This window comes from Cornus florida, unplaced genomic scaffold (genome assembly GCF_030987335.1).
Source record: "Cornus florida cultivar Cherokee Brave unplaced genomic scaffold, ASM3098733v1 CherokeeBrave_3.0.0_Hap2_Chr07, whole genome shotgun sequence".
NCBI classification, from domain to species: Eukaryota; Viridiplantae; Streptophyta; class Magnoliopsida; order Cornales; family Cornaceae; genus Cornus; species Cornus florida.
In genome coordinates this window covers 3223164-3249297 of record NW_026775577.1, presented here as the reverse complement: position 1 = coordinate 3249297, position 26134 = coordinate 3223164, and the positions used below count along the sequence as shown (strand labels likewise).

Below are 26134 nucleotides of genomic sequence, written 5' to 3'. Positions count from 1 at the left end.
TTGGAGACGTACTATAAAAAACAGTACCTAGATTTTTTCTTATCCAAAATCTCAGTACTTTTCATCACGGATCACATCTCACTTCCACCATCTAGCACTCATGAATTTTCTCTCATCTTACTTCATCATAATATATATATATATATATATATATATATAAATGATGATTTATTGTATTTGTCGATACGCAATGTATCATCATAATTTTTCTTTAAGAATTCAATTCTATTATACATTCTTATAAATCAATCAATTTACATGAATATTCATTCGAATATGTTACATCAAGATCGCGACCATTATTACAGTCAATATCAAGACAGTATATATATGGGTTGAGAACCGTAATTCTATATAGTTTCGACAATATGTCATCTTCTCTCCAAATTGTAACTGGACTTGGCAACTTTTGTTCTTTATAATTGAAAAGGTGAGCAAATTTTTACTCAATAAAAAATCACATTTTTGGCATGTGTTGTCACTGTAACACTTTTGGTGTGTCCTCAACTTAGTTTCAATGCTCTCAAAAGCCAACTAAACCCATTTTTAATTTACTGACAATCTCACCAGTCCACCGCTTCCAAATTGCAAATCATGTGCAGGATCGTAAAGGCAACTGACATGCTTACATTAATTCACTTACCCAACCAAGTCCAGTGGACTCTGTACTTTTTTGTAATTAAGAGTGTTATACCAAGTTTGTTCCATTTTTTTCAAATTTTTATTTTATTTTTTAACCTAGCAAGAGGGCATTTTTTCAAATTTAATTTATATTTGTTGCTAGTTGTTGTCTAGCTTTATTGGCTTTCATTTTCACAGTGTCTCTTTCTAGTTTTTATGAGTAATAATATTTGGACCAAAGTCGTCGCATGTGGATTCTTTCAATTACTAACAACTTACGTAATTAATCAGTCAATTCTCTCCGTTATTAACAACGTAACTAATCAGTATATATCAACTAAATATACACCATAAAGTGATTAATTGATCAAATGAGAGCTGAAATATCTCATCCACTTCTATTTTTCGTATTGCACCTACCATGGCATGCATTGAAAAAAATGGTTCTCATCTTAAAACTCAACTTTCACGAAGAAACAAATATTTTTCAATATTAAAGTATAAATTTTGATGACTAGAGTTGATGATATCTAGACTCTAGTCATAATCAAGCACTTGTCCAGAAGAAAGAAATATGTTTACGCATCTCAAGCACATCAAATAACACATCATTTTTCATATATATATATATATATATATATATCTTTGAGTAAATTATACTAATTTTTCATGAAATTTACATAAATTACGTACATATAAAACGTTCAATTTTTTACTATTACTTTGATTTTTCCAAAATTCAACTATTGAAAAGTGATTCTGAGTGTAAAAAGTCAATATTGACTTTAGGTTACAATAATATAAGGAAAGAATAAAATTATAGTTTTATAAAATTTGATTAATAAATTTGTTAAAAAGAAAATTTTATGGGTGTTTGAATATTTTAGCCAAATATAATTAATATCAAAATATTAAAGTCTACCCATCGGTATGTAATTTGCTCAAACTCAAATGTAGGTTAGTGTAATTTATTCTACATATTTGGCTCAAGTGGTGTGGAGCTGCTAAAATTAGCCGAGCCGTTTTGACTCTTTTATGGCTAAAGGAAAAGGTTCTTTTTGCATAACCAAAGACTAAAAACTTCTAGATAAATTCCCTCCTTTCATTCTCATACAATACGTGGATAAGTAATAGTGTATATATATATGTGTGTGTATATATATATACACACACACATATAGATAGATCTCTGTGTGTATGTGCACTTTGAATTATCAGAACAGGCGGCGGCACATGTTAGTCTGAGAAAGTTGGGTTTCAAGAAATGAGGGTTTTACAGAGAGAGGAGAGCCACAGGGCGGAGATTGAAGAATTGCGTCAGGCGTTGCTATCTTGCGCCTGGGTGCACAGGAGGAAGGACGAGGAGGAGCAATTCAGAGGCCGAATTGGGACGAACAAAGATGGAAACGACGACGTTGTAGAAGAGAAGGTCGTGTGCGTCACCAGTGGCGTATCCTTCCTGGGCCTTGCTATCGTGAGCAAACTCTTACTCCGTGGATACTCTGTTCGGGTCATCGTCACTAACCAAGGTGATAACCACTCCTCTGTTTGGTTGCCAAGAAAACTGGTCGGAAATTTCAAGGAAATTTGGGAATTGGTGCCGATATAATAATGGTGTCAGGTTCCAAATTTTCCTGTATTTCTCTAGTTTTGACCAAAGCAAAAAGAATATATGGAATATACTTCCCGTACTATTCCATGAATTCTTGATTTTATAATAACAGTATTTATCTTTTTATGAAAATTTATTTTTGTAGTTGACACGTTTTTTTTTTTATATGCGAGAGTCTAGAACTTTACATAAATAGAACTAGAGGAATGTTATTTTTATTATTTTGGGCTGCAATAAAATTATCTCTATTAAAAAAAAAAAAAAATTGTTTTGGGGTGGGCTCTGATGGGCTTGAGCCCACCCCTGTATCTGCCAGTGCGAGCACTATTTTTATAACTTTTTTTTTTGTTTCCTTTACTTTTCATCTTTTACCAATAATCAAATCACTTGTTAGTCACTTTAAATTCTCGAATAAGTAACGAATTAGTGAGACTCCAACTAAAAACCCAACGAGAGGGTCAAGTAGACAACAATGATACCATGTCATCATGCACGGATGTATTCTGCTCCCATTGAAATTTTTTTTGTATTGCATTTTATATAACTAAATTTATAATTTTTTTGCATTTATATTCATAAAATTTTGAAATTGTTCCTACTGAAATTATGAAAAAAATTCCTCTATATAAATTTGTCCCATATGAATTTTTAGATCCGTCCCCATATGTCATGAACACTTATTAGTCATAATACTTTTGGAACTGTTGAAACAATCAATCTTCAACAAAGTGTGATAAAATGGTATCACAATTTTTTTTTTTTTAATAAAAATTATTGGAATTGAAAATCACCACTTAGCTGACCATACTATCCTATTTTTTTATTATCATTATTATCAATTTTTTTTTTTTTTTTTTTTTTTCAAAAATTTTGAGTAATATTTGTTTAGGCTTATTTAAACTAATGAAAGCGATTTTATAATTTTAATGTATGTAGTCATGTAATGTAACGTATACGTACACACATATACAAATGCAGGTGATGCAGAGAAGCTGAGAGAAATGGAAATATTAGGAGAGATGAGGGGAGCTAACAACAAAATGAAAGCAGTTGTGGCCTCATTAACTGAAATTGAAAGCTTAGCTCAAGCAATGGAGGGTTGCCATGGCGTGTTTCACACATCTGCCTTAGTTGACCCCGCAGGGGTCTCTGGTTATACTGTGAGTCCTCCCTCTTTCTCTCTCCTTTTCCCCTTTTTTTTTTTTTTTTTTTTTTTTAATTTTTTTTGTAAAGAATTAAATTTTTTTATTATTACCGAAGAGTAGCACCGAATATGTGTCATAGAAGGACTGCACAGCCCTAAAATCCCGAGGGTACTTACTATGTGGTACACCCACTCCAAGGGAGAGTCATCATTTCTTATAAAATTGGCATTTTCTACTAAGGAAAATTGAGAGTTTTCACGACTCTTCATTGGCCGGGAATTCATGTAAGTAACTCCGGGGTATTGAATACTTTCTCCATCTAAAGGCTGTGCAGTCCTTTGGCTTGCATTTCAACAAGCCAATGTGTGATGCCCACCTCTCTGTGATGTGCCCTACCTAACGACCGATACAATTAAGGTGAAAACTAAATAATCATACGGAGGGTAGTTGTCATACCAAATTCGCTTCATTAAGTATGGGACCGTTTGGACCATCACATGGTAAAACGAATAAATTGACACAATTTTTGAGATAGTTTCACTGAACCGTTTTGACTGCAAGAAACCTATTTTCAATCGAAATTGGACCAACCGAAATCGTTACCAACAACAAATACTCACACTTAGCTTGTGACGTGTATTTTTTGTTTTTGTTTTTTTGGTACTACTAAATTACATTGTCTAGGGCCTATTTTTTTTTTTTTTGATAAGTGTCTAGGGCCTATTTTTTTTACCCGGCAATGGTTAGAGAGTCGGGAATTCAAACTTAAAAGAATGTAATAGAGACACTTAATTTCTGATCTTTTACCACTCGGACAACACCGCCACCGCTCCTTAAAGTTGATTAATTAATTATTCACTTGAGAATGCTCTAGAGAATGGAGAAGCATTCTCTGGTCCAACATGCATGTAACATCTGAAAAGACAGCATTCATAATGCCTCTCTATTATTCCTCTACAGGCCAACACCTAACTTGGGCCCTCACATTTATGCAAGGGTTGCTTTCCAGCTAAAGTTAGGTATCAATCTATTACTACTACTTTTTTCATTTCCAGAAAGCCCTTCATGTATTGTAATTAAGACCAGTTTTCTTTTAAAAGAAGAGAAGTGAAAAATGTAGTAACATAATTTGATCCATCTTTTAACCTATGCCGCCTCTAAAGCTTGTAAGAAAGTTTTGCAACATCCGGTAGCAGATAAAATTTTCATCTGCTCCTTTCAATTGTGTACATGGAACCAAGATCATCTCTAGTATACTTTTCGGGGTTACCTTAAGATAAATTCACTACATTTACTTTGAAATTTCACCATTGTGGTGATAAAATTTCACTATTAAAGTGTGAAATTCGAGCCAAAAACATCATTTTGATAAGTGAGTGATGTGATGCTTTTGTGACTCTTGGTTTTACATTTAAGTTCAATATGACCATCTAATTGTGCGAAAACGAAATTGTATTTAATTTATATTTTTTTATTAAATTAAAAGGTTTAAGTCTCTTGAGTCCCTTCTACCTTTGTGTTTCTTCAACCTATAGCATTTTTGTCCTCTGTTTTTTAGTGAGGTGTGTATCATCACCTACCATACAAAAAGATTGATTTTCTCATAGAAGTTACTTTCTTTAATTATATCCACAATGTGAATAATTCCTTGGAATTTGTATTTTTTCAGAAATCCATGGCTGATATAGAAGTGAAGGCAAGTGAGTGTGTAATGGAGGCATGTGCAAGAACATCATCGGTTAGAAAGTGTGTACTCACATCATCGCTTCTGGCCTGCATTTGGCACGACAAGTCCCGCGATGACCTCCCTTCTGTAATTAACCATGAATGCTGGAGTGATGAATCTCTCTGCATGGACAAAAAGGTACCTTTCACTCTCTACTAAAATGGTTTTTCTCATTCAATTGGAAATATTGTAAGTTGGGGACATCAAAAATCAGATCATAGATAAGAGTCGTGGACCTAGAACCTTAAGCCTAGAAATGTTGATATCATATTAACAAGAAGCCAATGATCTCTTAATTTACATTCAACACAAGTAAAAATGTATATACACACACACACAATTGTCATATCATTAGTAAGGTATCACCGATAAACTAAATAGTAAATACTAACACGTACTGATAGGATCCAATGCAATAGATTTGCCGCTCGATCTAAAGGAGAAATTTTACCAGTTATTTACTTTGGCTTCTTGCTAAGATGGTAGACAAAAAGGTATTTTTCCCTCCCTATCAAAATGGTTTTTCTCAGTCAATTGGAAATATGGCAATTTGGGGGCAAAAAACCCTATAGATAGAGTCATGGACCTAGAACCTTACCCCTAGAAATGTTGATCTCGATCTCATCTTAACAAATTGTTTAATTAAATGCTAACACATACTGATAGTTACCAATACATAGATGAACCTTTTTAATTATATGACAAGACAAAATTAGTTGGTAATAGCATGTGACATTTGTGCATTGAACACTGTATCAATCCAAAGTAAATGTTTTAGCAAAGGAGACATTTTACCCTTTGTAAACTTCGATATTTTTGGTGTTTGAACAATGGCAGCTCTGGTATGCATTGGGAAAACTGAGGGCAGAGAAGGCGGCATGGAGAGTGGCCGAGCAGAGAGGGTTGAAACTGGTAACAATCTGCCCAGGTTTGGTTACTGGTTCCGAATTCTGTCACAGAAATCCAACAGCAACTATTGCTTATCTCAAAGGTATTATAGTCTTCTTCATCCTCCAAATTTTCCGAAAGTTTCATCATTCCATTGGGCGCAAAGCTCTTTTCAATCCAATAAGCTTAATCATAGGGTGCAATAGTAAGGTTGCTCAATTGAGACCTAGAAGTCACGCATTTGAAATCCAAAACAGACCATCCATGCAAAAGAGCAATGACAAGAGCCTCGTGCACTAGATTGGCCTTTTTAGACCATTTTAGAGAGGCTTGACTCAGTAACTGCTGTTGTCAAAATGCAGGAGTTCAAGAGATGTATGCAGATGGATTGTTGGCGAGTGTTGATGTGAATAGATTAGCAGAGGGACATGTATGTGTGTTTGAAGCAATGAACAAGACAGCGTTTGGGAGGTACATTTGCTTTGATCGTGTGATCAGAATGGAGGATGAGGCAGAAGAGTTGGCAAAGGCGACTGGGATGCAAATTAAGAGGACATCAGGGGATTCATCCAGTGATTTTCGAATTCCGTTCGAGTTGTCTGATATGAAGCTTTCCCGGCTAATGTCAAGTAGAATGCAATGTCGTAGTGAATGTTAGCAGCAGAACAAACACTAGGACATTGCATATTGTAGTGCTGTTAGCAAAATTCAAGGTGGCTTCATCCAATGTTGTTTTGTTGTCTATGTAGACTGTTATTATATGAAATCGAGTAGTGTGTTGAGAGCGAATATATCCAAACATAAGAGAAATATGGCTAAATATTAATATTTTATTATTATTATTATTATTTTTAGACCAAAATAGTGTATTTGAGAAATATTAAATGAACTTCGATCTGTCATATTGTGGGAACACAAGATTTAAGAGCTGACTCAGTAAATTTCAGGCCCATAAACCATTCAAATATCAAAAATAGGTTGTGGTAACGTCACCTAAGTTGTGGCATGTAATGACCCCTTGTCACACTTTTCAGAAAATATGCTAAAAATTAATGAAAAAAATATCCATTTCCAACATCCTATATTTGTAAAGTGGTGTAAATATTTCATTTATATTTGTAAAGTAAAAGTTTGTTATCAAATATTCATATTAGCTTGGGGGCAAAATTGGCCAAATTATATCAAAATCTAAGTGAAATACTATTTGCATATAAAAAGATTGTGTTATTTGTGTACATCAGCTTTGTTAAGTAATGTAATATCAGTTCTTGTGACAATTGAACCGACCCCATTGGTTTGCCTCCAACATTTCCGTTGAACTATCTATTACTTTTAAATTTGTTGCATCATAATTTGGTAATGTGATTAACTAATACTCAAAGATCAAAAAATAAAATTTATAAAATAACTATGAGACTCGGGTGGGAAAAGTTTAGAAATTTTAAGTCGGTAATGCTAATCCGAAAAAATTTAAATGTTGAGAGTATACCAGAATACTTTAGAATTGGAACACTTTAGAACCAAAACGTACTTTAACAATTCTATAAAAATTTAGAATCAAAACTATACCATAAGAATGAAACAACCAAACAGAACCAGAATATTTTAGAATCAAATCATTCTTTAACAGTTCTATAAAAAATTAAAATCAAACTATATCATAAAAATGAAACCACCAAACAAAACCGTAAAAAATGAAACCGCCAAACAAAACCGAAATTCTTTAGAATCAAATCTTTCTTTAATTGTTCGATAAAAATTTAAAATCAAACTATATATAAAATGAAAACACCAAACAGAACCGGAATACTTGAGAATCAAATTGTTCTTTAACAATTCTATAAAAATTTAAAATCAAACTATACCATAAAAATGAAACCACCAAACAAAACCGGAATTCTTTTAGAATCAAATCGTTCTCAACTGTTTGATAAAAATTTAAAATTAAACTATACCATAAGAATGAAAACACCAAACAGAACCAGAATACTTTTGAATCAAATCGTTCTTTAACAATTCTATAAAAATTTAAAATCAAACTATAACATAAAAATGAAACAACCAAACAGAACTGGAATACTTTACAATCAAATCTTTCTTTAACAGTTCTATAAAAATTTAAAATCAAATAACATAGAAATGAAACCACCAGACAGAAAGTTCGATCCTATAAAAATTTAGAATCATAAAACCACCAAACAAGCAAGTATTGCTTATCTCAAAGGTATTATTGTTTTCTTCATCCTCCAAATTTTCAGAAAGTTTCATCATTCCATAGAATTCCATGTGTTACATTACATGTGTGAGTTTACAAAGCTCTGTTCAATCCAATAAGCTTAATCATAGGGCGCAATAGTAAGTTGAGCATCCATCGAGACCTAGAAGTCACGTGTTTGAAATTCAAATCCAAAACAGACCATCCATGCAAAAAAGAGCAATGACAAGAGCCTCGTGCACTAGACTGGCCTTTTTAGAGAGGCTTGACGCAGCAACTGTTGTTAAAATGCAGGAGTTCAAGAGATGTATGCAGATGGATTGTTGGCGAGTGTTGATGTGAATAGATTAGCAGAGGGACATGTATATGTGTTTGAAGCAATGAACAAGACAGCGTTTGGGAGGTATATTTGCTTTGATTATGTGATCAGAATGAGGATGAGGCAGAAGAGTTGGCAAAGGCGACTGCGATGCAAATTAAGACGACAACAAGGAATTCATCCAGCCATTTTCGAATTCTGTTCGAGTTGTCTGATATGAAGCTTTCCCGGCTAATGTCGCAGCATGACATAAACTAGGACATTGCTTATTGTAGTGGTGTAAACAAAATTCAAGGTGGCTTCATCCAATGTCGTTTTGTTGTCGATGTAGACTGTATTATTTTATGAAATCGAGTAGTGTGTTGAGAGCAAATATATCCAAACATCAGAGAAATATGGCTAAATATTAATATTATTTATTATTTTTATTATATATTTTTTAGACCAAAATAGTGTATTTGAGAAATATTAAATGAATTTCGATCTATGGTCATACTGGATCCACAATATCTAAGAACTGACGCAGTAAATTTCAGGGCCATAATCCATTCAAATACCGTTGTGGTAATGCCATGGAAGTTGTGCGTGTAAATGACCTCTTTTGACACATTTTTTGGAAAATATACTAAAAATTAATGAAAAAAAAAAAAGTCATTTTCCAACATTCTATATTGTAAAGTGGTGTAAATATTTCATTTATACTTTTTCATAAAAATTTGTTATCAAATATTCATATTAGCTTGGGACAAAATTGCCCCAATTATATCATCAAAATCTAAGTGAAATACTATTTGCAAATAAAAAGAGTGTACATCCGTTTTGTTAAGGTAATGAAATATCAGTTCTTGTGACATTTGAAATTACTACATTTGTTTGTCTCCAACATTTGGGTAGAACTATCTCTTATTTTTAAATTTGTTGCATCATAATTTGGTAATGTGATTGACTAAATAAAATAACTATGGAACTCGTGGGAAAAGTTTAGAAATTTTAAGTCGGCAAGGCTAATAATAAAGTGTGCACGAAAAAATTTAAATGTTGAAAGTACACCAGAATATTTTAGAATCAGAATATATTCTATAAAAATTTAGAATCAAACTATACCATAAAAATGAAACAACCAGAACCATAATATTTTAGAATCAAATCATTTAACAGTTTTATAAAAATTTAAAATCAAACTATATCATTAAAATGAAACCACCAAACAAAACTACTTTAGAAATTTTAGAATCAAATCATTCTTTTAACGGTTCTATAAAAATTTAGAATCATATGAAACCACCAAACAAAATAGAAAACAATTTGGTTAGTATTCACGATTTAGTTTTTTTTTTATATAATTAAATTAAACATATATATATATACACAATTTAAAATATATATTGTATATAATATAAATTCTTTTATAATAAAAAAATTATTTTATATTATGACACATAGTTGAATATTTAAAAGAGTACAAAATATTAAATATATATAACATTTTTAAAATTACAATTAAATTATATATATATATATAAACAATTTAAAATATATGTTGTATATAATATCATTTCTATTATAATAATAAAAAAAAAAATTTATTTTATATTATGATATATAGTTGAGTATTTAAGGGAGTACAAAATATATAAATATATATACCATTTTTAAAATGGTTGTGCAAAGGGATATAACAATAAAATGGAGAAATTAATTTTTTTTATATTCATAATTTAATTGGCTAAATATTAATATTTTTTATTATTTTTATTATATTTTTTTAAACAAAATAGTGTATTTGAGAAATATTAAATGATCGGGTCTGTGGGATCCACACGAAAGTTGCACTTTTTGGAAAATATGATAAAATTTAATGAAAAAAATGTCCATTTCCAACATATTTGTAGCGTGGTGTAAATATTTCATTAATATTTGTAAAATAAAAATTTATTATCAAATATTCATGGGCAAAATTGGCCAAATTATATCATATTTTGCCTATAAAAAGATAAAAATATAACATCAAAATGTGTTATTTGTATACACCGGCTTTGAACCTACTCAATTGTTTAATTTGGTAATGTGATTGACTAATACTCAAAGATCAAAAAATAAAATTTATAAAATAACTGCCAAAAAGTTTAGAAATTTTAAGTCGCTAATAATAAAGTGTGCATGAAAAAATTTAAATGTTGAATACTTTAGAACCAAAACACTTCAGAACCGAAATGTTCTTTAATAGTTCTATACAAATTTAGAATCAAACTATATCATAAAATGAAACAACCAAACAGAACTAGAATACTTTATAATCAAATCATTCTAACAGTTCTATAAAAATTTAAAATCAAACTATACCATAAAAATAAAACCACCAAACAAAACCGGAATTCTTTAGAATCAAATTGTTCTTATTGTTCCATAAAAGTTTAAAATCAAACTATAACATATAACATAAGAATGAACACACCAAACAGAACCGAAATACTTTAGAATTAAATCATTCTTTAACAAACGGAATACTTTATGATCAAATTATTCTTTAAAAGTTCTATAAAAATTTAAAAGTTCGATTCTATAAAAATTTAGTATCAAATAATTTAAAATACGAAACAAAACAATAGAAAACAGTTTTGGTTCTTATTCATGATTTAGTTTTTTTTTTATAATTAAATTAAACATATATATACACCATTTAAAATATATATGGTATATAATATGAATTCTTTTATAATAAAAAATTATTTTATATTATGACATATAATTGAGTATTTACCATTTTTAAAATTACAATTAAATTAAAAGAGTACAAAATATATAAATATATATACCAATTTTAAAACAGTTAAAGTTAGTATGAATGCAGTGACAAAATACTGCATTTAAATTGAACTATTCTTCCTATTCATTCCTTTATTTTCAATTGAATGCATTTAAATTGAAAAATAAATCAGATAATCCAAACAAAAATACCAAAATCTTCAATATTACACATAAAAACAATAATAATAATAATAACAATAAAAAATATCACAAAAATAAAAAAACAAAAATAATGATACATTGGAGTTAAAAGTTGGAATGTACTTATGCGTTACTAGACCAGCTTCAAAGATTGAAAAATCAATCTCGGCAAAGTCTGAAGAGCACAAGATCAATTTCCGAGCAGATTAACACCTCCCTCCCCATTTTCTTTTTAAAGGAAGGGGGCTGCCTGAATTTCTGCTCGTTTTTTTTTCATAATTATTTGTGTTAATTATTGACACAGGTGCAATTAACGCAATTACAACAATTTATATATATATGTCGAAACGGAATTGCACATATATATATGTGTGTGTGCATATATCAAAATTATGTAATCGCATTAAAACATTATACCACGCTACAGAAAAGAATCTATAAGCCCCAATATATATACACACAAAAACATTATAGCACGCTACAGAAGAGAATCTATAAGCCCCAATATATATATACACAATAGGAATTGCACATATATATATAAACAGAAATATTGCTAAAATCAAATTTAGATTTACATGGGTTAAAAATACATGTAATTGCGTTTAAAAAAATTGTAGATCCATATGCATGAGTGGGTTAATCAAACAGAAGCAAATCTAAAAATTAGATTTGATATGAATCTGAACACCCAATATATAAACAATCACAGATGATCAATTGCACATATACATATATATCAACACAAAAACATTAGTAAAATCAAATAGCAATTAAATAAAGAAGCGTTGGGCTCAGAGGGTTGCTTTGTGTGCTCAAAGAAGAGCCTTTTCAAAGGCACTTCTCATACAAGAGGTGTCAGAAATAAAGCTTTGCTCATCTTTGCCACCACCCACCATCAATAAGACGTATAAAGAGATATAACTACTGAATCAGAATTAGGGTTTTAAACTAGAAGACGAAGAAGAAGAAAAAAAAAAAACCGCAGGAGCCGCTAAAGGCTGATACCATCTAGGGTTTCTGAATGATGCTATGGGGAAGGAACCGTGTTCGCTTTTTATAGATTGTTTTTGGGCCTTTTGTTATATGGGTAATTGTAAAGGCCCCGTCTAAGTTGGTAACTGGGATGGTAAAGATGGTATATTCCTGGCCCATTCAGTAAAGTGGATCCGCTTGTGGGCTTGCTCTTGCTATTGTGTGTCTGTGTGTTTGGAGGGTTTTTCTCAACTTCTCACCCCCTTTGAGGGTGGGATTCAAATGCTCTCCACTCTCCACTCTCCAAAACAAATTTTTGTACTTTGTTTTGTTATACACATAAAACACATTTACTTTGAATGATGTAATATTAATATTTCAACTTAAAAAATATATATATATTATTATTTTGAATAGATAAATATTATTTTGAGAATGTAGATATGTTTATTCAAAGAGTCGTGATAGAGAGTTTGATATGATGACTGCATCCAATGGCTCGTTATGAGCAGGGCATGTGAGCCTCTCAGTGACCTAAATGACTTTTCAGATTACAAATCATTTTTCCTTATTTATGACCAAGACAGTTTTGAGGTAATGGTGTTAGAATATCCCAATGCAACATCTCCACTCTCATTCTAGCTTTCATAAAGTGTATTATCATGTTACATGTTAGCAATTGTGGTGACATAGTTATACACAATGTTTTGAAGATTTATCTCCCTTGTTGGGCACCCATCTTTTATATTCTACACTTATTTATTTTATTATTTTTAAAATTTATCCACACACACTCCTCATACACCATAAATTTATTTAAAATAATAAAAGGACACAAATGTTCCCACCATTCTAAAACGTACATTCTCTACTTGATTCTACACAAGTAGAGCTGGGACCCACAAGTGTAGAATGCGCACACCAAAACCATTCAATTGTTACATGATCACATAATATTGAAAAATAGAATGCGTTGGGATGCTCTTCCACGATTGCCCCCACTGAAATTATTCCCTACTAATTTTATTTTTTCGAATTATATACCTATAAAATGTTAAATTTGCCCCACTAAAAGTATAGAAAAATTCCACTATTGCCCTAACAACATTTTTGGGTTAAAAGTTGCCCGCCCACCCCTCTCATATACTTTGTTGGTCCGTCCCTGCACACACCTTAGAATACTAGGCTGAAAAGGATTTTGATCCATCAAGGTTGAAATGCAAACCTAGATATTATCATGGGTATGAGTAAATACATGAGATTATGAGAAATACAGAGACAGTCTAGACAGACACATTACAAAGATGCCTCTATGTGTGGCAATTTGTCAACAACAATTTTGTGCAACCATGCTTAATATATCCGGTATTATCAAAATTTTTACTAAAGCTAGTATTTAACTTCCATTCCATTATGTTAAATGTTGCAAAATTTTCTTGACATGAGTGGGAAACCATTGATTGAATTTGTTATTTTGTATATTAGGCTAGACATATTTTTCACAATACTTCATGAAATAGTTTGGTTTTACTGAATTTGAGCTATTAAATATAGTGGAAAGACTAGTGTTCATAACCTGAAGATGCAAATCAGAAGACGACTTGAGCTTTGAGCAGTAAAAAAGTTCTAAGCAAGAGCTTGAAGTCCTTTGGTGACATCTTCATAGCCACTCATCTTATCTCTTTTTTCCTACGAGCCCAGATCCTTTGCGGTAATTCTTCATCTGTGGCGGTGTTATACAGTGATTTTCAACACATTACATATAACTGGAAATATCAGTATAACAATCACTACAACACCAAAATTTATCGTAGAAGATCCGGGCGTGTCAATAAGTCCACAATTACTTAAAAATACAATAACAAAAGATGATATTTTCAAATGCATTACAAATTAAAGAAAGATTCAAGACTTTTTCCCCAAAATTAATGGTACCAAATCTCACATGAAGCATGTTAATCATGTGCCAAACATGGTAAAAATTGTGAAAAAAATCTCATGAAATTATTTTGACAACTGAGACGATGGATTGTGTGTACAAAAACCAACAATGTTTCACAGCTTATGTAAGTAAGAACAAGACAAGTAAAAAGTTGATTTTATTTTTTGGTTCCTCACATACTGACTCACATATGTAAAGGGGGGTGTAGCTGATGCGAATTGTTTCACAAACTTGGCTCCTGTCTGAGGTGTCTCTGTCCCTTTCACATTCCCTTACAAAGTCCACTTTTTCATTTTTAAGGCAATTGATTTAAATCAGGTCCAACCCCCACATCCAATTCAGCAGCTATATTCATTAAATGTCACTATCACGTTTCCCTGTTTGTATGATAAGGGCATTCTTGTCATTTTACCCTTCCTTTGCTGTCAATTTGCCAAAATGGGGAAGGCTTTGCTAATATTCAAAATGTTTTTCCACCTTCTCTGCAAGGGTAAAAGGAAATAGGAGAACAATGTCAACTTTTTTTGTGGTGTTTGTTCCTCCTTTCAAATCTGGAAAAGAGAGTTTATTGTGTTTTGAAACTAAAATTTAAATAAAAAATAAGGAAATTATTTTACTTTGTGAGTGGTAAAAACAAAAAGAATAATGCACTAATTCTAAAAATGGGAACAAAAACACATAATTACTACGGTATACTAGTAATTTTATTGTTACTTTTTCCTTCAAATTCTTTCAATTTGAAACTTGGAGTTTTCCTTATATTTTGTAAGATAAACCCTTTCTCCTCTATTTGTTTCAATATAAATTTTTTTTTTTGAATTTTTTTTTCAGGTAAAATATTCTTTTATTTATATTTTTTCAATGTTTGGCGAAAGTTTACATCCAGGTTGAGATCAAATCTATCGGACGGGGCATGTAAAATGAATTGCCGAGAATTGATGAATAAATTTTTTTTGTTAATTTTTTTTTTCTCCGTAAATACTTTACGACAACCGAATACTAATATTTAAAAAAAATATTTTTTTAAATATTTTATATCCAAACAAAGAGAGTCTTAATGTTTAGTCTCTATTTCCTCCAATCAAGTAGTAATTCAACCCAAAGTCCAAACACAAAAGCTCAAGCATAATAATAATTTTATTATTTTTTAAAATAAAAAATCGAGAATTCAAATCTGCCATTAAATCCTGATTTTATTCAATAATTCAAGATATTAGCTTCCTAAAATAAATGTCTCTTTTAAATACTCCAAATTGATAAGAGAACGTACATCTATTAAGTATCTTTGTTAGTACTTTCAAATCTAATCCACTAAAATTTGAAACTTAAATTTTTACTAAGAAAAATTTCAAATTATATGTAAAAACCGCTGCATCTTATCCCTCCAAATGAGTCAAACTTACACGGTATTAATTTGGGAACTATTTTTATTAGGTGTTTCGTATTGCATAGTGTCACTTCTATTTTAAATGAGGCCCAATTTATTTTTATAAAAAATCAATACATCGTAAATAACACATTTTTTTTAACCATCATTCAGACTTTCCTTTTTATTTGAAATATTATGCAACAAATTTTAGTTACAGCAAAGCAAAAATATCATTCTTCGCTTCATATGAAATCAAAAAATGAGAAAACAAAACCTAGATATTTAAGGGTGATGAGCACGCATGCATTGAGCGCGTGACTTTTTGTTTGCTCTGTTTTTCACTTTAGGCATGTACGATTACCCTTTATATATAACATTACATGGATGATGATGGACTCTCTAACCTTTTCGGATTACAAAGATAAATGCATGGAAACCCTCCACTCCTTGTACGTGTGCACACATTACAAACATTTCAATATATATATATATATATACATATACATATACATATATATAATCTATATACGCATTGTGATAGATAGAGAGAGTCATGACATAGACAGTCTCTTCATCTTTTGCAGGTTCCACACTGATCAAACACCATCAAGAGATCAAATGGAGGAAAGCCCACCTCGAGTTCCTCGTAAAGAAGGGTCCCACAAGTCCTCAAAAATGGGAGCCACAAGGAGGAACAACCACCGGTGTGATTCGTTGGATGATGCCGGAGATTCTTCGATCAAGTGTTCCGGCAAGCATTGCCGATCATGCACCGGCGGGTTGATTGCTGACTGTGTGGCACTCTGTTGCTGCCCCTGCGCTGTCGTGACTTTCTTGGGCCTTGCATTTGTCAAAGCTCCGTGGATGATGGGGAAGAGGTGTTTGGGATTCGGGAAAAAGAAGAGAAAATGTGGGAAAAGTCATGTGGCGGAGATAGATGGAATTCCGGGAATGGGAAGGGCAGATGTGGGAAATTCAGAAATTGTAACATCTGGGTTCCAAGATGAAGAGCAAAATGACACTTTGAGTGAAGAGGAGGGTGTTTGGTTAGAGTTGTACGAGTTGGGTCATTTGAGTTTTGGTAGGGTTTCCTTCAGTGGAGGAATTCAATCTCAAGGTAAGGGCAATTAAGGGAAGAAATGTTGTTTATTTATTATCTTTATTTTCCACTTCGTTGTAGTCTTGGGGGTATATATCTTTAACAGTCTAATTTACCCTTGGGCTTGAACTAGTGACTAGTAATTTTGTAAGGAAAATGAAGAATATGACCTAGGTTAATTTTCTTTTGTATTATGATGGAACTTTCTTTAGTTTCTCTTCCTTTGTTCTTTAGATTTTGTGTATTTTATTGAAAATATGCAGCCAAACCTACCTTCCTAGTGATGTGTTCTTTCATGTAAATAATTTTGATACATTAGTGAATTGCAAATGAAAAAAAAAAAAATTCTAGGAGACACTCAAATTCATCTTTTCTTTTTCTTTTGTATTCTTCTTATTTTTGTTACTCTTCTTAGCAATTATTGAAGAGAAAATATTTGGTACTTTAAGTACTCGAAGTTATTTTTTAAGAAAATTATAGAAGTGGCGATTGATTTTTATAATGGACTATCAATCATTAATAAAAATATTTTAAGGATAGAGAATCTATCTTATTAATTAGAGATTAAGAATTCTTGATGAACACTACCGATTGAAATCTGTCAAAAAAAATTAATTAGCATACTCTATTTTCTATTATAAAAAAGTATCCATAAGTATTTAATATTATTGATCCAAAATACTATATAGTCTATATAAAGTTATGTTTTTCCTCTTGTCACATTTTATCTGTCCATGAAAAGAAATATCAATAGAATGGGTGAAATTAGGGTACCGTTATGTTGCTACTAGTATATGACAAAAGTCAAATTTACTTGGGTGAAAATTTTAGGTTTTACTTGGGTGAAAATTTTAGGTGACAGAGGTAACATGTTGTCAAAGGAATCATTGTGATGGTTTGATCTGGGTAGTTTTTGAAGCCAGCTGCTCTCATATCCATTATTATTAAATTTTTGTTGAAATTTTGTCATAACCTTCCTTAATTGGGGAAGACAAATTGCAGTAGACAAAAATACATTTATGGCTTCTAAAGATTACAGATATTTCCCTTTATCTCACTTTCTTCAAATGTGTGTGTGTGTGTATATATGTATATAATAATAATAATAATAATAATAATAAGTTCTAGGATAATGATTTTCAAATTTTATAGTCTAAATGGTCTGAAAAGTTTAGTGAAGAAATATGTATCCCTTAAAAATTTCCAGCTATCTTTTCGATTAAATTAAATTATTAGGTCTGAAAAGTAATGTTTTAAGTTCTTTATATAAAAACTTAATATGCAAGATATGTCATCATTCACAACCTACACTTTTACGATCTCCCTTGCTACCAAGGCTAAACTAGTTATAGAAAAAATTGAGTTTATACATGCTTGATTTTGTAATTTTAAGGATTTTAAAGTTTAGACTATGTGTGGAATTATTATTTGTAATTTGTGGCTGATTTTGCTTTAACTTTGAGATGTCATTAAAATTTTAAGAAGACAACCACATTGCTAATTGTTGTGGTAGAGACCACAAAAAATGTAAGAAACACTAAGGACATTTGAGAGAATTTTTTTTTTTTTTTTGCGTCCGTTATACCGTGCAGCGGATACATCCAATCGCTTACTCTCTCCTTCCCAAATTAAGTGTCCTATTTTGGGAATCGTGAATCACAGTTCCCAAAACATGACACTTAAATTGGGATGGATCTAGTATTATATAAACGATTCGGTCCGAATACACTCTTGCAAAAAAATAAAAAGTAAAAAAAAAATAAAAAATAAAAAATAAAAATAAAATTGTACCCATTACACCGTTCAAAAAACACATTTAATCATTTATTATCGTGCATGCATTATATAAAATAATTTGAATGAGCGAGTGCAAGAGATGCAATGAAATTTCTTGAGAATTGGGGCTAAAGCTGGCCAAGAACGTATATGATTTGGCATGTCTTGTGTTGGGACATATCACGCGTGTCACTGTGTGGATTGGAACTCTTTGGACTGTATATCCATTAATGTGTTATTCCATTAAACCAAATTGATAGGAAGCCCACTAATGAAAATTGATAGAAAGCCCACTTTCTCTCCAGTTGAAAGTAAATTTTACATTTGGAAGTTTTAGCAAGACATTTCACTTGAATTTGAGCTCGTGTTGCGCTTTCTCATGTCACTCATAAAATGAAGCAATCCAATTTAAATTAAAGAGATTTAATTTTGTATATTGGATGATTTTAATTTAACTCTTGATTGTAAAGATTATGGATCCATAAGTTTGATTTTTATCAAAAAAAAAAAAATTTGAATTTTGTTATAAATTCATAATTAAGAAAAAACATTTTTTTTACATGAAAGACTATATTTTATTTTGTGCAACTATATTGCTGTTACCAAAGAGCATTTGGTCTAATAGCATAACCTCCCATCTTTAAAGAAGAGGAGAGCGGTTCAAATCCGTGCGCATTGGCGGATCTCAAGCCCACCCCAATTTTTTTTTTTTTTAAGAGGTAATTTTACCCCAAGAAATAAATAAATAATAGTACTAACCCACCCCATTATTCATTTTTGAATCCACTCTTGCCCGGACGTGGTCCAAAAAGGCTTGTGTTTTATTTTGTTTTTGTTTTTATTTTTATTTTTATATTTTTTCGAAAATACCTAAAACAAAAAACTCTATATGTTGCTTCTTTGGTGAGAGAGAGGAAATAGAGGTTCGAATAAAAAGAAGGAATTTGTTTTTCTCGGTAAATAAAAGAAAGAATTTGTTAACTAAAAGTACTCTTAATTTTCAAAAGTAACAAGATTTTCTAGGAAAATATATGTTAGAAGAAAATCTGTTTGTATTCTAAGAATACTATTGTATCAATTATCATGCATTATTGAAAAGTCCCAAATTCAAAATACTCTTTGAAGGATAGATAGATTTTTCTTTAAAAGAATAAATTCAGTTTTTTGTCGTTGTAAGATTAGGAATAATATTTAAAAGCTTAGCCTAACATATAAAGAGGTTGTTCCTTGTTTCAAACTCACAATAGAAATAATATTATGATTATGCCGAATTATAAAAAAATGGAGATTCGAAAATTTTAGCTGTTTGCCTTGCACAAATTTTTTTTCTTAAAAAAATAATTAGATCTATTCCAACATTTATAGAGGTTCAAGTTACTACTGCATTAATTTGGATGATTATACCCTTTAGGACTTTGATTACTACCCAATCTATGCAATTGATAGAAGGAATACATATTATTTTTACGTTCCAAAAAAAAAAAAATTTATATTATTTTTTACAATTATTGGTAGCATTCTGCTTGACGTTCCATTCTAAGGTGGATAAAAATTGGTAGCATTTTGCTTTTATTATTTGTAATCCCTAATAATAAAAAATTATTAAATTTTCTTTTTTTGATCTGTTTCAATATAATTATCACTTTTTTTTTTCAAATAATATATTTTACATATTTTCATATATATCCTCAGAGTTTAAAATTTTAAACTTAAAACTTAAAAAGATAAATTAGTAACTTTTCAGAAAAACAAAACATATTTTTTTAAAAATTCTTACTCTTAAAAAATGACATCTAAATTGAAATAAGGAAAGTAATAAATAAATATATTAAGGTTTCGAGTTATAATTGGTCAGCAAATGGTATGCCAAATTTTTACGTTCGCTGCTTCGCAAACCGACAATGAAGACGCTAGACGTCCCGCCATTTTTTTTGGATAGAATGGGGACACGTCCCCTTAAGTGCGACAAATCAGCTTGTCAACTGTCAGGCTCATCTTAGCAAATCAAAGGCAAAAATACGCAACAGTGCGCCATTAGCAAACGATGCGCCCATGTGTGCGGCACAGCACAGAGTAGGTCGTCCTTTAAAACGGGGCTGAACGAGTGAGGACTAGTCGAGAAACTTCGAAACAAAGTCCAGAGAGAAGAGAGAACTGAAAAGGCGAGAGAGGGAGAGGCGACTCAGTGAGTGAGCTATGGAGAGTGGAGCTGAATCGGTGCCGACTCGGATAATGGTGGGAGTGAACCAGTCGACGATCAAGGGCTATCCTCATGCTTCCATAAGCAGCAAAGGCGCTTTCGAGTGGACTCTGAAGAAGATCGTTCGTTCCAACACCTCTGGTTTCAAGCTCCTCTTTCTCCATGTTCACGTCCCTGACGAGGATGGTTCTCTCTCTACTCTCTCTCTATTATATATGTATACCTATATTTTGTTAAGCTCTTGTAAACATATACATACATGTATTTGTATATAGCATATATGTATTTGATTACCTGAACTTGTATCTGGCACTTCGAATTGTTTAATTAGGGTTTATGAACTCCATTTTTGCTTTCAATTTTTGTGAAATTTTCTGTTTCGAGAAAATGACTAAATGTCATCATGAATTACATGTGCACATGGATCAATCCACGTATAACATATATGCATCTGATTACGTGAACTTGTATCTGGCACGAATTGTGTAATTAGGGTTTATGAACCCCATTTCGCTTTCGATTTCTGTGAATTTTTCTGTTTCGATGAAATGACTAAATGTCATCATGAATTACATGTGCGTGCGGATCAATCTGAAACTTGGAATTGATGGATTACACTCCGTTGGAGTATAATTCGGGAATCAACTTGCTTCTCTGGATAGTATCATATACAGCTTTTATTAGGGCGATCTATGTTAGATTCTGACTTTGGGGGTCTATGTGTTTGTATGTGCTTGTTTGTATATGTTTATTGAATTTTATTAATATGTTTATGAAACAATAGCTCAAATGGCCCTAAGTAAGACGAAATTGATTTGTTGAATCTGTTTTTTAGATTGCACCCCCCACCCCATACATGTGCTGGTTTTTGTAAATATTTATTACATTTTTTAGTCAGTATAAGTATATGGCACATGTTGATTCCTCTTTTAGTTGCTGATATTTGATTAATACATTTAGTACAATCTTATAAATAGAATGATCAGGACAGATTATTACTTGTTCATTTGAGTGCTGCCGAATTTGTATCAATTTTTTGGCCCGTAGCAAATCTAGTATGCCTTGTCACAAAAATTGTCATGTGTGAGCTGATACTTGGTGTTCTTGTCTGAAAATATTTTTTCTCTGCTTTTGGTTCTTATGGAGCCCTCTGTAATTTTGTTTTTGGATATGTTCGCTATAACTGGCTTGATAATTAGTGTTATTGATTCTAAATTATATTACATGGAGACTTAAACACACCATATACATAACCCTTACTCTTTGAGCTAAAAATGGCATGGGTATGGTTTTGTGTTATATGTCAAATTGTATAGGTCTTCTACCATACTAATTAAATTCTTTGGTATGTCATATAAATATTTTTTAGAAGGGGAAACTTATGGAGTATATCTTTGTACTTTTTTCATACAAACTCCATTTTATTGTAAGGAGAAAAGTTGAAAACCTTTATTATTTTAATTTATAGTTGCGTTCTAAGATTTAGAGGTTAGAAGAATCGAAAGACCTTGACAACCATGTACGTAGCTTATGTGCTTGTTTTGACAGGATGTTGATGCTCCCCATTGTGATAATTAATCAGAAAAAAAGTTCCTAAAGTTGATGTTTCTGATCAATCTATTTCAGTTTTCTAGATATATATATATATATATATATTCTTTTTTTAAATGGTACGGGAAGATTTTGAATGTATATCTTTGATGTGAATTCTCTTCTTTGCTGTTTGAGTTTGATGTAGCTCAATTGCTGAAGGAATACTTTTATTGAGAAACATAAGTTAGAAGTCCAAGGCTAGGATGATGCCTTAGAAATGGTTTTCAAGTACCAGATTTTAAGGAAAATAGCAGTGCTTCATTACATTGTTTATTGCAGTTTATTATGGAAGTTGGTTGTTTCCTTATTTTGAATTGCATTTTTTTTTTCTTTGTATAATTCTGAATGGGTGCATTTAAGACGCACATGCTCTTGTGGTGCTTTGTACATGTACATTTAGTTTTTCTTTTCATTTTGAATTATTGTAGAACAACTATATAGTTGCTAATTAATGTTTTAATGTTCTTCCATTTTTTCTGGATTGTGCAATTGAATTTTACATGTTCGAAGTTTTATGTTAAACTAATGTTTCAATCAAATTTCAAGGCATTCAAAAATACAATTTTCTTTGTTTATGACTCAGTAGATTTTCATGTCACATGGAGGTGGTCAGTGGTCTTACCCCCACTTTTAGAGTCAGTGGATACAAAATCTTTTATTATTATAACAAAGTTAATCTTAATAGCTATCTATACTTGTTTAACTGGACAATCTTTAATAAATTATGAAATCGATCTAGTTTGATTAGTTGTTCATTGGATCTTTGCATCAGTCTGTCATTGAGATGACACGGTATACAGATTTGAAGTGGTGGATCTTGCATGCTTATAGAACGTTATACTGTATGTAGCGCCACCCAATCCATTTCTGGGAAATGACTTCCATGGAATCAGAGGATATCATTCCTCTATGCGGGATAGTGGGATTGTTTCGACAAAAAACTTCAATTTTTTATTTTTTATTTTTTTCCAGTTAGTCAGAGGATGTCCATTTATAGAACCTCAGACATCACAGTTTGCTATGAGTTTCCTGGAGTCAGCCTCTGTCTTTACTTGTCTTTAATCTTTATTGTCATCACTTTCCTGCCCTTTTCCATCCCTTCTCCATGATGAGTGGCTACTTGTTTTCTTCATTCCTTCTTAACTTGTGCCTTCTTCAGTACGCATTAAATGAAGAGAATTACTAGCTGACACTTTTTTCTTTTTTCTTTTTTAATATATATATATATATATATATATATATATATATGTTTCTTCTAGGTTTTGATGACATGGATAGTATATATGCATCGCCTGAAGACTTTAAGAACATGAACCGCGGGGATAAGATACGAGGGCTTCATCTGCTGGAGTACTTTGTCAATAGATGTCATGAAATTGGGGTACTGGAAAATTTCATTTTTAAAGTTATGAACACATCCACTATACCAACAGTAACACACACCCATACCCACACACCCCTATCCCCTTCCCTTCTGCACACCACAAAATGTAATATACCAACACGCGAGCGCACACTTTCTGAGTTCATCTTGTAACAGTAAATAGTTTGTAATAGCTATTGTAAAGTTTCACATTGTCCATGTTTTCTATAATTAAGTTTCTAATCTGTATATGGGAATGATTGTAGGTTTCTTGTGAAGCATGGATCAAGATTGGTGATCCTAATGAAGAAATCTGCCGTGAGGTCAAACGAGTCCAACCAGATTTTCTGGTTGTTGGAAGCCGGGGTCTTGGTCCTTTCCAGAAGTATGTTGAGCTTTATTATTCATTTTACTAACATCTATGGTTATCAACTTCTCTCATTGTCTTCAAATTACCCGCTATGAATTTATTTTGCAGGGTTTTTGTTGGAACCGTGAGTGAATTTTGCATAAAGCATGCTGAGTGCCCTGTCATCTCGATCAAGCGCAGTGCAGATGAGACTCCTCAGGATCCTGTTGATGACTGATTAGACTTGCAACAATGGTTTTAAACTCCTGCTTGATGAAGTACTTGTAAAAGCTTTAATTTTTTTTTTTTTTTTTTTTTCTTGTTTTTATCGCTCTTTACTTGGAATGTACAAGAAGATTAAAAATTTGGTGATACCATATCATTTCGAGCTAGAAAGTGCAAGGAAATAAAAGAAAATTGGTGTCCATATATAGAGAGTCGTTGAAAATATTGTGATGAAACTGGATTATATTTTCGCTCCTCTTTGTGAAGTGTCTCATTGTGATGAAATTGGACTATATTTTCGCTCCTCATTATAAAGAACCGTTGAAAATATTGTGAGAACCGTTGAAAATATTGTGATGAAACTGGATTATATATAAATTACCTTTGAAAATATTGTGATGAAGTTTGGTGACCTTTGAAACTGACAAATCTCACTTTGCTCTTTCCACTCCTGATTATATTGTGATGAAACTGAAGATGGAGATCGATGGTTACGGTTGGAATTGAAAAAAAAGGATGAATTATGGTTTGAATCAACAAAAGGGAGGATGAATTATGGAGATTAGATGGGTGATTTCAGATGCTGACGATTGAAGTAACGGCGTCTTGATTCATTTGAAATGTATACTACAAACCAAGCCGAGTCCGAGCCTAACGAAAAAAAGCTGAGCCCGAGCCTAGCTAGTTCAAGCTCGGCCGAGCCCGAGCAAGCTAAAGCTTGGCTCGGCTCGGCTTGGTGTAAACAGAGGAGAGAGGCAACGCCTCTAGCGATCAGCAACCAATTCGGCTCAGGAGGAGGTCGGATGAAGGATTGAGGGAAGTTCCAATCAAGAATTAGTCTCCTTGCCACATTTGTGTCCTTTACTTGCATCGAGAGTAACCTTTGTTTTACCATATCAATGGTGTTCTGTAGTAACTTCGATTGTGAACTTCGCTGGCCTTTGAAAGCAAGATCATTCCATTCAGTCCAATTCGGTTGATAGGGGTGGAAAGAACAAGCTTATTGGTTGAATTCTGCAGACTCCTCCTCCTCCAGTGGGTTGAAGCCCATACAATGAAATTGTTCCAAGAAAGATGGGTGACACAGAGTCGGCATCGGGTCTGTAGGAAACTCCAAAATGTATGAACCAGTGAAGAAGAAATGGTCATGAGATTATCTGTTGATTAGCAGAGGTGGCACAATTTTCGTTTCTGTACACCATACATGTAAGGACTTGAACCTGGGAGTTTGAATAATTATCCGGGTTTTTACCCGAACGCGGGGTCAATCTAAGGGTATTACGGTCATTTCTGATGTCGAGACATAATTGATACATTATTCTAAGGTTTGTAGTACTCCATAGCACCACCAAATGGGTCGGAGTTGGACACGGGAGGAGAAGAAATGAAACTGGAGAAGCAGCAGGAACCAGTCGACGTTACTGTCTGCACACGTCGACTGGTTTAGGTAAATCGGTCGATGTGTACAACTTCATGTTGACCGGTTTAGTGTCGCGCCCAAAATCTGCTATTACTGAGATACCTGTCAACGTGTAGGTTCCATGCGTTGACCGGTTTGGGGTGAAATGGCCTTAAGGCCTGCATTTGCTTGTTTTGACCCGTGGTACTTTCGTTAACTCTTTTATGAGCCTAGATATAGCTTAAACCTGCCCTGAAAACACCTTATAGGTAGGATACAACTACTATTAGACACCATTGCATTTAATTAAAACATAACGAGCTTCATACATCAATCGAAGTCGAAATGAGTCCGGTTACATAGCAATAT

At 32.2% G+C, this 26134-nt stretch overlaps 3 protein-coding genes and 2 non-coding genes across 5 annotated transcripts; 3 read left to right on the top strand and 2 right to left on the bottom strand.

The window, feature by feature from the left end:
- The first annotated feature begins 1766 nt into the window (after window positions 1-1766).
- On the top strand, window positions 1767-6854 carry LOC132315767 (cinnamoyl-CoA reductase-like SNL6). Its single transcript, XM_059814169.1, has 5 exons — window positions 1767-2150; window positions 3212-3393; window positions 5048-5242; window positions 5942-6095; window positions 6355-6854. The coding sequence occupies exons 1-5, from the start codon at window positions 1886-1888 to the stop codon at window positions 6648-6650; spliced, it is 1092 nt and encodes a 363-aa protein (XP_059670152.1). The 5' UTR covers window positions 1767-1885; the 3' UTR covers window positions 6651-6854.
- A 4737-nt stretch (window positions 6855-11591) lies between these two features.
- Window positions 11592-11727, bottom strand: LOC132268055 (small nucleolar RNA snoR77). Its single transcript, XR_009469196.1, has one exon. It is a non-coding gene; the product is annotated as a small nucleolar RNA snoR77 (small nucleolar RNA).
- A 539-nt stretch (window positions 11728-12266) lies between these two features.
- LOC132268049 (small nucleolar RNA snoR1) lies at window positions 12267-12362 on the bottom strand. Its single transcript, XR_009469191.1, has one exon. It is a non-coding gene; the product is annotated as a small nucleolar RNA snoR1 (small nucleolar RNA).
- Window positions 12363-16379: 4017 nt separating this feature from the next.
- LOC132267592 (uncharacterized) lies at window positions 16380-16892 on the top strand. Its single transcript, XM_059768732.1, has one exon. It carries the CDS (start codon window positions 16380-16382, stop codon window positions 16890-16892), a length of 513 nt encoding a protein of 170 aa, XP_059624715.1.
- Window positions 16893-20718: 3826 nt separating this feature from the next.
- Window positions 20719-24568, top strand: LOC132315766 (universal stress protein A-like protein). Its single transcript, XM_059814168.1, has 4 exons — window positions 20719-21022; window positions 23689-23810; window positions 24059-24177; window positions 24271-24568. Exons 1-4 carry the CDS (start codon window positions 20833-20835, stop codon window positions 24377-24379), a joined length of 540 nt encoding a protein of 179 aa, XP_059670151.1. The 5' UTR covers window positions 20719-20832; the 3' UTR covers window positions 24380-24568.
- The last annotated feature ends 1566 nt before the right edge of the window (window positions 24569-26134 follow it).

Excerpts from the sequence above, each read along its gene's own strand:
- LOC132315766 (XM_059814168.1), top strand. The coding sequence starts at position 20,833 with ATGGAGAGTGGAGCTGAATCGGTGCCGACTCGGATAATGGTGGGAGTG. Across the intron at positions 21,023-23,688 it reads TCACGTCCCTGACGAGGATG|GTTTTGATGACATGGATAGT; the intron begins GTTCTCTCTCTA and ends TGTTTCTTCTAG. Across the intron at positions 24,178-24,270 it reads GGTCTTGGTCCTTTCCAGAA|GGTTTTTGTTGGAACCGTGA; the intron begins GTATGTTGAGCT and ends TTTATTTTGCAG.
- LOC132315767 (XM_059814169.1), top strand. The coding sequence starts at position 1,886 with ATGAGGGTTTTACAGAGAGAGGAGAGCCACAGGGCGGAGATTGAAGAA. Across the intron at positions 2,151-3,211 it reads GGTCATCGTCACTAACCAAG|GTGATGCAGAGAAGCTGAGA; the intron begins GTGATAACCACT and ends ATACAAATGCAG. Across the intron at positions 5,243-5,941 it reads CTCTCTGCATGGACAAAAAG|CTCTGGTATGCATTGGGAAA; the intron begins GTACCTTTCACT and ends GAACAATGGCAG.
- LOC132267592 (XM_059768732.1), top strand. The coding sequence starts at position 16,380 with ATGGAGGAAAGCCCACCTCGAGTTCCTCGTAAAGAAGGGTCCCACAAG.